Here is a 12608-nt window from a genome sequence, read left to right as displayed (position 1 = left end):
AAATAAATAATATATATATATTTTTTTTTTAAAAGAAATTTTCACTAGATGACTTGAATAGCTGTTTGGAAAGATTTTGGATGACTCACCATCACCACAGTGTACAGTGATCTCTCGTTTTTCACGGTTAATGCGGACCAGAACCCGCCGCGATAAGTGAAAAACCGCGAAGTAGCACCCCCCCCATTTTTTTTTTTTTTTTTTTTTTTTTGTGTGTGTTTTTTGAGCTCAATATATTCATTCAGATTTAGCATTGGAAAGAGATACATACAGTATAAGACATGTTTTTTTCTCACTTTTTCCTCCAAAGTGATTTAAAAAATGTACAGTGCTGCTCGAAAGTTTGTGAACCCCACAGCGATGGTCAGATTTTTTGTAAAAAAAACTAAAATAACCTTATTAAATGTTAAGTTATACCCAAATCCACAATACTGACATTCCAAATAATGGACTGAAACAAAAGAAATAGTTATATTGTCATTCTTTATTTAACAAAAGTGGTTGATTTAAGAAAAACTCAGATATCATGTGTGCAAAAGTATGTGAACCCCTTCAGTTAATAGGATATTGCGCCTCCTTTTGCAGAGATTACCTCAACCAAACGGTTTCTGTAGTGACTAATCAGCCTCTCACATCTACTTTGGGGGATTTTTGCCCATTCTTCCTTGCAGAACGCAGTCAGTTGAGAGGTTTGATGGGCGTCTGGCATGAACTGCTCGCTTCAGGTCCCGCCACAGCATTTCAATGGGATTTAGGTCAGAACTTTGACTGGGCCAGTCCAGAACACGAATCTTCTTCTTTTTCAGCCATTCCTTGGTTGTATTGCTGGAATGCTTTGGATCATTATCATGTTGCATGATCCACCTTCTGCCAAGCTTTAACTTCAAAACAGATGGCGTCAGGTTATGTTCTAGGATTTGACAATATTCCTCAGAATTCATGATTCCCTGGACTATGTGGAGTTGTCCAGGTCCTGAGGATGAAAAGCAAGCCCAGATCTTGACATTCCCACCTCCATGCTTCACTGTTGGGAGAAGGTTCTTTTGGTGGTATGCAGTGTTGACTTTTCGCCAGACATGGCGGTTTTGGTTGTGACCAAACAGTTCAATTTTGCACCTACATCAGTTGATGAAAACTCTTTTTAATTTAGTCTCGACAACACAACTGTTAAAAAAACAAAAAAAAACTACTGAATTGATTGATTAGGAAATCAGGTTGAAATAATAGAAAATTCCAAAATGTTGAGGGGGTTCACAAACTTTTGAGCAGCACTGTATATGAATAAATGGTCTTTAAGCACTTCAAATGTCATAATTATGATCAGTTTTATACATAACTGTCCAAACAAATCATTTTTGAACAAGAATAAAGTACTGTAGTAGATAAATGCTTGGCTTCATTAAATGCTTCTATTTATCCCCCTTAGCTGTGTTGGAGTGACATGTAGAAATTTCAAACCCCTCATGATCACTTCTGGCATTTATATGTCTCCAACGTCTCCACACACACACGCATTCATTCCAGCGCGGCTTCCTTGCAAAAACTGTTAAACAAGTTAAACGATGATTGACAGATGCCCGTGTGAAGTCTGCTTCTTTGGCCATCGTTAACTTTAATAAGCAAGTGCACAGTGACTGAGAGGAACAAAGGGCTGGGAGAGGGACGGTGTGAGGCTGTGCGCAGAGCAGAAAGCAAGGCGTATGTAGATTTAAAAAAATAAAAACTATTGCACGTGCTTGCGATGGGACTATCGTGCACGCGGACATCGCGATGGCGATGTTTAAACGATATATCGTTCAGGCTTACTGTAGTATTTAAATGGATACATGCGGATTTGCTGAGGTTTAGTACAATATGTTTATAGCATGACCACTTCCTCTTTTTGTCACTTTTTTTCCCGAGACTTCCACACCCCCTCTGTCTCCCGGCTGGGAGTGACTTCGCTTGGCTTGGTCGCCGCTAGAACTCGGCCCACTTGCCTGGATCTCGATCGATTCCACTTGTTGCACAAATGCTGAGTCCTATTTTCAGGAGTAAAAGATTGTAATAGCCTTGTAAAGAGCTTTACTAGTTTCGTCGAAAACGGAATAGCTTTTGTTGTTGTTCTGAACTACAGTTCCACACAAATGTACATCGAGATCTCGTTTAGCTTAGCCATTGGAGGCGTGAGACCCATTTTTCGAGTTTGCCAAACTTGTGGTGAGTTGCAATTTCTCATGGAGCGAAAAATCTGACAGAACACCGGGAACGTACCCACCCATGGGGTCTCAGAATTGGCACCTTTCAAACTAAATTTCTCGAGCCTCCGGGATTGTAGAACCAATGCCAAAGCAAATGGCATTAATTGGAAAATAATGAAATTAAAAAAAAAAAAATGTTAATGAAATAAAAAATGCATTATATACACGTGTATTTTTCCGCCTTTCAGTTTTCGTTTTTTTCGGCCAAGCTTTTCCAATATTCGGTCTCAACCAAGAATTTTGCTTTCGGTGCATCCGTAGGAAATAAACATTCCGTACCAGGGGAAAAAAAGTTCAATTAATGTGAACTTTATAAATGATATTCATTTCGACAACAAAATGAAAGTGTTTTGTTATCAAATAACTTTCTAGCAGTTCACCTTTATACTCAGAACATAAAGTTACGTCTGTATGTGCTGTTTTGGGTGAACCCAATTTGCACTGCAGTCTCACGAAAGACATAAGAAGCGAATGGCATCAAAGCAAACAAACTGTACCAAAAGGAAAATAAGAAGTTCACACTCCATCTCCACTCAACAAAAATCTAACCTCTTCTAATTTAATCATCCACTGAGGTGAAGGTGAGAAGGAACTAAATAATGAATAGCTTCTGGTAGACGGTTACTTTAGCTTCATGGTCAAAGGTCACAGGAATACTTGTGATATTTGAATCTCCATTGGGATTAGCTCCAGGACTGTTCGAAGAAGCTGGTGTTCTGTTGGGTATGTATATATACTTGGGTATAGTGTTTTTGCTTCTGATGAAATCAATGAAAGACTAACATCTGGTCAGGTTTAGGAGCCCTTGGGGAAATGTTTAACTTTTACCTGAAAGCTTAAACTTAGCTGCCATTTGAGAAATGAAATAAATGACCTTATCTTCATCAATTCTGGAGTTATCTAACACATTCAACTCTGATTCATACGAAATTCCTATCTAAGCTGATGAGAATTGACCATTACTTTAGTTTAAAGATACAGTGAATTATGTTTTTCGTGTCTTTGTCTTTGTGGTTGCGAGATTGCAAAATATTCTGGCAGTGTACAGGAGAACAAAAAAAACAAAAAGAGGAAACACGTGGTCGAGAGGAAGACAGTGTTTCTACACCATCCCAAACACAGCACTGTCGTCTGTAAGACGCTGATACGAAACCACATTCAGCCCACAGATGAGGCGTTGGCATTCAGCAATAACCAGAAAGCAAGTTTCTCGCTGAGGTTGAGGTGATTTTTTTTTTTTGCATCGGAGAGTTGTAGCCGCACCTTAAACTGAATATTTGACATCAAATAGGTGGTATTCCACATGAGGTTGTGCACTTCATCCTGTTTGAAACTCAGTCAAAAGATGACACCCCACCCAGACCGTTAGCCAGAATTCTCTTAAGTGAAAAAGTTCATATAGCAAGTTAGCCTTTTGTATAGCCTTTCGCAATTTCTTTTTTCCCCAACATCTTTTTTCAGCTTCCTGAGTTCAACAAAGTATAACAGTTACCACACTGTCTTAAATGAAGAAGCGTTTTTCCGTAATAACATTATCTAACTACAGCGGTACCTCGATATAGGATCGCTTCGACACACGATCTTTTTAACATCCGACGTAAAATCTGACTCGCCATTTGCGCCGCAGTTTCTTTGTTTTTCGCAAGACGGACGGACGTATGTCGGATTTTCTTATTACCATTGAAATTAAGATTGAAATGAGAGAAAAATATGAGCCTGGGGTGCGCAACCATGAACTGGCTTGACAATACTCCTCCTCAGACCTCCGTTCGCCAGTCTTTATAAGTTAATGTAACAATTATTTACATTTACACAATTATTATAATTATTTCAGAACTTGTGCAGCACAACACGCCTACTGTCAGCCAAAGTTGACGCCAGCAACAACAGAACATTAAAAGAGAAAGTAAAATCTAAGCTGCACCGTTCATACTCTGTTAGGTCATCCATGCGGTGCATTCAGGTACATCACGCAAAACACGTCCGCCACATTAGAACCCAATTTATTACATTATTATAGGAATTATTATTATCATTATATTATTATTATGATTTTTATTGATAATTTATTTGTTTTGCAATGTATAATTGCCATTTGTAATAGTACCAGTAGTATTTATTATGGATTTAGAGTAGGTTTTCAGGCTGTGGAACAAATTAATGGAATTATAATGTATTCTTATGGGAAAATCCTGCTCGACATACGACCGTTTCGACTTACAAACAAGGTCCTGGAATAAATTAACTTCGTATGTAGAGATACCACAGAACAACTATTTAAACATACATTAGATATTATACCACAGCCAGCCAACCTAATTTTGAGCTGTTTCCCATATTTTGATCACGTTAGTCACAAGAAAAATGAAGGTTTTTATTCTGAATGACATTGAATCTATGGGGGAATTTCAAAATTTCATAAAACGGAATAAGAAAGGGGAAGAAACCACATTTACTTATACAGGAAGTGTGTTTCTATGAAAGTATGCAGTACGCTAATATTCAAAGTTGGATGTTTGTTTGTTTTTCCTTTGATTTGTTGACTGGCAGATGCTCTATTGCCATTCTTCTATAATCACTTGTGCCATTGACGAGATTTAATTAAGCACTGGAATGCAAAGAAATATTCCCTGGTCTCAACATGCAATATTGCTGAGCAAACACTAACCTGTTCCATCCTCCACGTTTTCCACCTCCATCACCTCTGTGTTGATTCTTCCCCTGAACACATAGAGAGGACCGCTAATAGACTTGGTCCTCTTGGTGGACTTTTTTCCAGAAACCCTAGGAAATGAGACAGCCTTGTGGTTACACTCAGCATGGAAAACATCCGCCAGCAGCAGTGAAACAGCGTCTGCAACACTTGTATATTCATACAAACACACAGAAGCATCAAGCATGGATATCCTGGACAGAAAAAAAAAGTTGTTTTGGACATTCGTTCAAATTTCCCATGTTTTTCCCCCCATCAACAACACATTCAACACCAAGTTTTTTTTCCCCATGTGTCATTTTCTTCTACTGCCATTACTCACCTGGACTTCCTCTTACAGTAGACCAAAAGATTATCAAACAGGAAGAAGACTCGCTCTTGAATATTGCCCGCAGAGATCTTGAGGAGATTACCATGAAGCAGCAACTCTGTGCAGATATCCGTTAAGTTAGTCCCCTAAACGAAAAATAAAAAGGAGGGAAATCATCTTCCATGCAAGAGGCAATTTTATTTGAAATAATAGTTAATTTTCAATTGAACCATTTTAAAATGGATACCTTGTGTGTGCATTTTTGCTTTTGAGTGTCCCTTGACCAGGAAGTAAGCCACACCAAATCCCTATATTTGCGGTGTGTAACACTTAAGGCGCTCTGCACTTAGTGCAAATGTTATCTGGACGCAGCTGTTACGGTAAGCACTAAACATCACAGTAGATGGGGTTTACCTTGCTTTATATTTTCCTATGGGGAACGTAAATCTCATTTAGTGGGAGGGGATAAACCAGCACATAGGATGTACAATGCAACCTAAATGCAACACCGTACCAGTCAGAGGTGGAGATCCGTTTTCAAAATGGGGCTGGGGGGAACAATAAACAGTAAAAATTTAGAGACTAATTAAAGTTATAAGACTTAAGGCAATACTGCTAAATAATAAATACTCATACAGTAGTACCTCTACATACATGCATCACAGCACAGCGTTTTAAGTCGAAATGCCCGTATGTCGAGCAGGATTTTCCCATAAGAATACATTATAATTTGATGAATTCAGTCCACAGCCTGAAAACTTACGCTAAATCCTTCATAAATACTGCAGGTACAATTCTAAATAGCAATTACACATAGCAAAACAAATAAATTGTAAACACATATCGGAATAATAATAACATAAAAAATTATAATCTAACGAATCGGGTTCTAATGTGGCGGTTGTGTTTTGCAAACTGTTCCTGAATGCACCGTGTGACTGACAGACTTTCACTTTTCATGTTCTGTTGTTGTTGGTGTCGGCTACAGCGGACAGTAGCCATGTGTTGCACAAGTTCTGAAATAAATGTTTAAAAACCTGACGAAGCTGACGAGTTCCTTGACGATGTTATAATAATAATAACTGTCAACTTAACTTATAAAGACTGGAAAACGGAGGTCGGAGGTGGACCGTCGAGATCGTCGACACATTCCATCATTTCCAGCTTAATTTCAATGGTGCCACCTTTTTCCTTTTTTTCACCTTCCCCACTAACCTTATTGGGACCCATGTTGATTTCTCTCACAAGAAAATCCGCTATACTATCGTCTTGCCGGATAACAATGAAATGGCGTACCGTACGCAGGCCATTTTTAGACCGTGACATCGCATCGTAAAGCGGAAGTAAAGCCGAAGTGGGACATTATAGACCCGCCCTCGCATAGACTCAACGTAATTTGTGCTACTTTTCGCCGGTAATCTTTCAAAAACGAACTTGACGATCACGCATTTCTTTTTTGGAACTTGTAGAAACACTCTAGACATTACGACACATTAAGGATGTTTTCTTCTTACGTTTCCGGAAACCAAAAACTCGGGAGAAAAAAAGGTGAAGACTGAATCAACTTGCGCGGACTTTAACACGAGCTCGGTGATGGATTCACATTTCATATGCATAAAACATTATGTTGGGTTGGCATGGTCTTTCAGAGGATAAAGAGGTAAGCCATTTTTATATTTTTAACTTATTTTTTTAGCGTAACGTTGTGCCGTACTGCTTCTGTCTGACAATGAATGACCTGAAAAGAATTACAATGGTATCTGACTGCCACTGTTACCGTTTATGTTATATATATATATATATATATTTAAAAAACAACAACAACTTTAGTAAGGGGGAAGTGTAAATAAATTATAGAATTAAGATGTGTTATCAATGAAAACATTAAAAGTGTTCGTTGGCTGTCACTAACTAGCATTTGCGATCGCTACACAAAGCTAACTAAATTACCCCCAAGAACGGTAAGAGACATAGGACAACCAGAGGATATATAAGAAAGACAGGGCTGATGGTAAAGGGTAGCTTGTTGAAACAGGAGAATGTCATTGTCAGTCGCGTCGATAAAAAAGCTAAAGCTATGCTTAGGTCGGCTCGGTTTTTTTTGTCTTTTTCAGCCTTCGACACTCAAGCCATCTCTTTAACTGAACATTTTTATGTTCTTCCACATCTTTGCCAGTGAATTTGGCACCAGGCACATCATTTTCGGAGAGAATTGGTAGGTTTAGCCCTGTAAACATCTCCTTCGTACACGATTTCCATTCATTTCCTATTAGGGACAAACGGGGGCTTGTCCCTACTTAGCAACAGTAGCTAATCTCATGAATATTAATGAGTGGAAGTGACGTGTTGCTTGCGGTACGCCATTGCGCCGCTGTTGTCAGTTGTCGTATTTCGAGCATGTCGTCATATGTTAAGACAAATGACGAGTCAAATTTGACATCGGATGTCAAAAGGATCGTATGTCGATGTGATCATATGTTAAGGTACCACTGTATAGCATAAATATTATATACATTAGAATAAATACTGCTTCTGGTTTGGAGAGTTTTTATTGTTATTTTTTTGAGTGATGGTCTAACTTTTGATCAGGTGATAAACAGCCTATTTTAGTTTATTTGCTGTTTTCAATAATTTACTTTTTTAAAGTGTTTTTTAATCACCCTCCCTCTTCAAGCCTTTGCATTCTGTAGTTATACTTAAAGCCAACTGAGATCCAAATTTGCAAAATGCAAATTCTTGCAATTTTTCAACCGGTCTTAAGATTTTGATCAGGAGTGTATAGACTACTTTCCCTGAGAGACAAAAACCAATCAATCTTTCCAGGAAATAAATCTTAAATGTCATTAAAATCTGAACAATTTCTGATATCAATATCCAGACAGTTAGCCATTTAGAGTGACAGACATCAATCATTACAGGCAGCTCCTCTCTGTCTTTGAATTTCACCTTATTCTTAGCTATTATTAACTTTCAACTCAGTTCAACAGCACTCATCAGTAATACAGAGTAAAACTTTGAACAATGCAGGAGAAATGATGCAGATAGTCTGAACCTAGAGATTTTAGTTCATGGGATGTTTTAGAACTTGCGTGTTGTCTGTATTTGTGAGTGGATGTCTCACCCAATCCTGCAGCGGTGCGCTATAGGCACTTATGCAGAGGGCAAACAGTACAGAGATCAGCCTCTACCGTGTGAAGTGGACTAAACTATTTTCAGAGAAGGAAGGGGTGAGAGAAAGATTCAATATTTAAATAGTACATTATTGCATGACTAAAACGAGACACAAAAATACATTTTTTGTCCCAAATTATTGGGTGGGGCAGGTAAGTTGAGGAGGGGGACGTGACGGGATATCCGCCCATGGTACCAGTTCATACAACAACTAGAAAGGAAATGTCACACTGCAAACCCTTCACTAATAACCTAATTGCTGAGACTCAAATACAGTGGTACCTCTACATACGAAGTTAATTCGTTCCAGGACCTTGGTTGTAAGTCGAAATGGTCACATGTCGAGCAGGGTTTTCCCATAAGAATACATTATAATTCCATTAATTTGTTCCACAGCCTGAAAACTTACACTAAATTCTCAATAAATACTGATGCTACTATTGCAAATATCAATTACAAAGAGCAAAACAAATACATTTTGAATAAAAATTGGAATAATAATAATAATAGCCAGAATAATAATAATACCTGTACTAATGTAAGAAACTGGGTTCTAATGTGGCGAATGTGTTAGCGTTCTGTACCTGAACGCATCGCGTGGCTGACTTGATAGTGAGCCTTTTTAAGGCTGAGTTAGTTTCACTTTCACCTTGTTTACTTGCTGCGGGGGACACTAGGCACAAGTTGATGGAATAAATGATTAGAAACCTGACGAAGCTGGCGATTTCTTGGGCTATGTTACCACAATACCGATTGCCACGTTAACTTATAAAGACTGGCGAACAGAGGAGGACCGTCATAGACAGTCTAACGGCTGTATTGTTGAGCGAGCCATATCACGTATGCACTCCCCACGCTCATATTTGTCTTTTTTTTTTGTCTTTTTTTTTTCACGCTCATATTTTTCTATCATATCTATCTTCATGTCAATGGTAACAGTAAGCATCACCTTTTTTCCTTTTATTCACCACCTGCACTCACATTGTAGGAACCAATGTTGATTTCTCTCACAAGAAAATTTGCCATGCCTCATTCTTGCGGGAAAACAAACTGTGGTGCTGTCATAGATCGTCGTATTTAGAACATGTTGTCTGATGTAGAAACAAATGTCAAGTCAAATTTTACGTCGGATCTCGAAAAGATCATTTGTCGAAGCGATCGTATGTCGAGGTTCCACTGTATTCGTATCGGAAGAGCACACTGGACAAAACAAGACCTGCCGAAATTGAAAGACCGTCAGGTCTCATTACTCATCGTATAATGGCTCATTCCACTCTTAATCACCTGGAACTAAATACGCCCATATGCAAGACGCTAACGTAGGCACTCGCATACATACATCAGATTTGGACCACACTGTGGTCTTTCATGTTTAGACAGCATGGAAACTCCCTCAACTGGCCACACCCGTGCTCAAATGTCACATATTGAGTCTCATGGGGGTGTTTTCATGATAGAAGGTCATCAGACCAAAGTTCATAGACAAGAAGAAGGCTGACTGGACCTCAATATGGAATTGTTTATCAGACTACAATCAATATGACCTCACATTAACTGCACAGAGTTAAGCTGTGTGTGTGCCCGCCTGCGTGTGCATGTGTATGTGCATCTGTGTGTAATGTATCTGAACCTGATTGGGTACGAGTGGCTTGGTCTTCCATTATGGCTGCAGGTGAACAGCCTAAAGAGAGTCTACTGAGATGAGGGAAACAGAGTGAAACTAATACTGTTAGGCATCAGTGGGGAGTGGGTGCTTTTCTGAGTATTGCCCTGATGTTCACGGAAGCAACACAAAAATAGCTGTATTGAGATACAAAATAACATCCATTTGATGCTGTTGTTCCCTGGCACTATTAATTGTATGACCAAGGCAGGACTTAAATGTATTTGTTTGCATTAAAACAAATTTGAAAGGTATACAACAAAACAAAACAAAAAAAGTGCAGGCAAAAAAGGCAAGCATTTGGTGATGTTGCTTTCTAAAGAAACATGAAACAGGCTCATATCTGAAGAAGCCCTTTGAAAGCCTTTTGTCTGCCCCTATGATCTATTATAGGGATGTCACCTGATTTTCAGAATCTGCCAATACCAAGTCCCGATACGATACCGGAAACAGAAAAAGTCTTTTTAGCATCACTGAGTTGTCATTTTATTCCCCATTCAGTTTTGTGTGCACCCAAAGCATCCCCACGCATTGTCAGTGAGATAACTGATTTCCAAAAGTGTGGGACTTATTGTATAGATTCTCCAAGGATCATACAGAATTGTATTTTATGAGCCTACAGTATTTGTTGACATACCCCATTTAAGGAGCACTTTCTTGGCTTTTATTTTGTTTTTGGTTAACTATGACCGTGGTCAAATGTTGACATTTTTGTGGAAGGGAAATTCGAGATGGTGGCTTGGTTCTGGCAAGCAAACAGTGGGATGCACCAGTAAGGCCCACTCTCATGGTCCCATCCTTCTGTTTTTTGCCTCTCTTCCCTCCAAAGGTCCCCTCAAAGAACCACCCCTTCCAAGCCTAAGTATTGGTAAGACTAGATCTCAGCATCCTCAATCTCTCTTGTGATTGGGCAGAATGCCTGTTGGCATCCCCCTTGGCACCCTGTGTAGGTGGATTGTCCCTGTGGTGCCTCCTAAAACAAGGCCTCTGTTGTGGTGGGTGAGAGAGGCGTGAAAAATGCACTGGACCCTTCATTCAGCTCCCGAGCCCCATCCGTGCCCCTGCTGTAGCGAGTTGGCTGTGATGGCAATTAACTCTTTAGGATGGATAAAAAAATATCAAGGTTGCTTAAAAAGTGAAATAGTGTAAACACTTATACCATGTTTGTGAAGTCTATACAGGGTGTAAATGTATGATGTATTATTACACGTATTACCTTTTTCTTTCTCAGTCCGATCTGAATACAAATCTTCTTCTATCATTTAGGGTTGTGCCATCTTTGACACCCCACGATTCGATTCGATTACGATTCGGGGAGCTATGATTCGATTCTTGAACGATGATCACGGTAGTCATGATTATCGATGCATCGTAAGTTACTAATTAATAAAGTAGACAAACAAATTTTTGCCCATTATTTATTTAAAATATCCTAATGATTCAACAGGAACCATGGAAACATGCACATACTACAAAAAGCTGCCCTTAAGCTGCTTTTTTATTTATTTATTTTTACAAGAAAGTGCAAAAACATTAACCATTTTAAAGGGAGTACTTATTTCTCTCAACAATAAAATTAAAGTTACACAGGTGGAATGAATTCCACATTTTCTGGAAACAAAGTGTCTTTAGACATAAGACTTCTTTTAACCAATATACTTTGTTTTCACAGATTTCTGTACTATTTTGCTTGTTTGTAGTGTTACCCATGTACTTAATCATGGTTTTACACGTTCTGCATATGAAATACACGTTAGGGAATTAGCTAATTAGCTTAGCGCTCGGCGCTAACTATTAACACCACAAAAACAACAACAATAAAGGCTAAACAGTACAAGAGGGTTTGTGTATTCACCTCTTATAGACGCACACGGGTCTTAGGAAAAGACTCAGGATATTTTTCAATTGACATGACTTGAAACTACAGCTGGACATCTAAAGGCAATGAGCAACGAACTATCTCGCTTCCCCTCTCGCTCTAAAAAATAACGGTGCGGTCGCGCTTCTTTTTCTGCCTGTCTCATACACAAATTTATTTTCCAGTCTTTTGAAAAGGAGTAAATCTCTCACTCAGTTACAGGCAGCATCCATTATAACGTTGTGCATGCGTGCGTCCGTTAAAGGTGTCCAGGCGGCAGACGTTTCTTGAATTTCGTTCCGCTACAAGCGACTGCCGTAAAGTTATGTGGGAAAATCATCGTTTTTGAACCTTTATGAATCATAATCAAATCGTCACGTGTCGAATCGCGATGCATGTAATAATCGATTTTTTGGAACGTCTCTACTGTCATTGGTGGGCCTCAAGCAATCATACATTTGGAACACTTCTCCACACACTGTACACAGTCTCTCTTATTTAATCCTCTAAAAAGGCAAAATAAACAAATGGAATTATCAATTAGTTTATGGAGTGGGCCTACACTACACAACACGGTTGCCAGCTACATGGACTCATCGTAGCTTTCCTCGCCTCATTTCGGGAAGCAAAATGTATTCCGTATTGAGACAATA

General features: G+C 38.9%; 1 protein-coding gene across 2 annotated transcripts in view; it reads right to left on the bottom strand.

Annotated features, from left to right (window-relative positions):
* prex1 (phosphatidylinositol-3,4,5-trisphosphate-dependent Rac exchange factor 1) overlaps positions 1-12608 on the bottom strand; it is a 181534-nt gene that overhangs the window by 96588 nt on the left and 72338 nt on the right. For both annotated transcript variants that reach the window (XM_057856132.1, XM_057856142.1), the window contains exons 7-8: positions 5276-5409; positions 4909-5024 (exon numbers count right to left, since the gene is read on the bottom strand). In XM_057856132.1, coding sequence (XP_057712115.1) covers positions 4909-5024; positions 5276-5409 — 250 coding nt within the window. The remainder of the gene's footprint in view (positions 1-4908; positions 5025-5275; positions 5410-12608) is intronic.

The sequence above is a fragment of the Corythoichthys intestinalis genome, chromosome 2, assembly GCF_030265065.1.
Source record: "Corythoichthys intestinalis isolate RoL2023-P3 chromosome 2, ASM3026506v1, whole genome shotgun sequence".
Taxonomy (NCBI): domain Eukaryota; kingdom Metazoa; phylum Chordata; class Actinopteri; order Syngnathiformes; family Syngnathidae; genus Corythoichthys; species Corythoichthys intestinalis.
The sequence above is the reverse complement of the archived record's forward strand: the minus strand, read 5'-3'. Positions and strand labels throughout refer to the sequence as shown.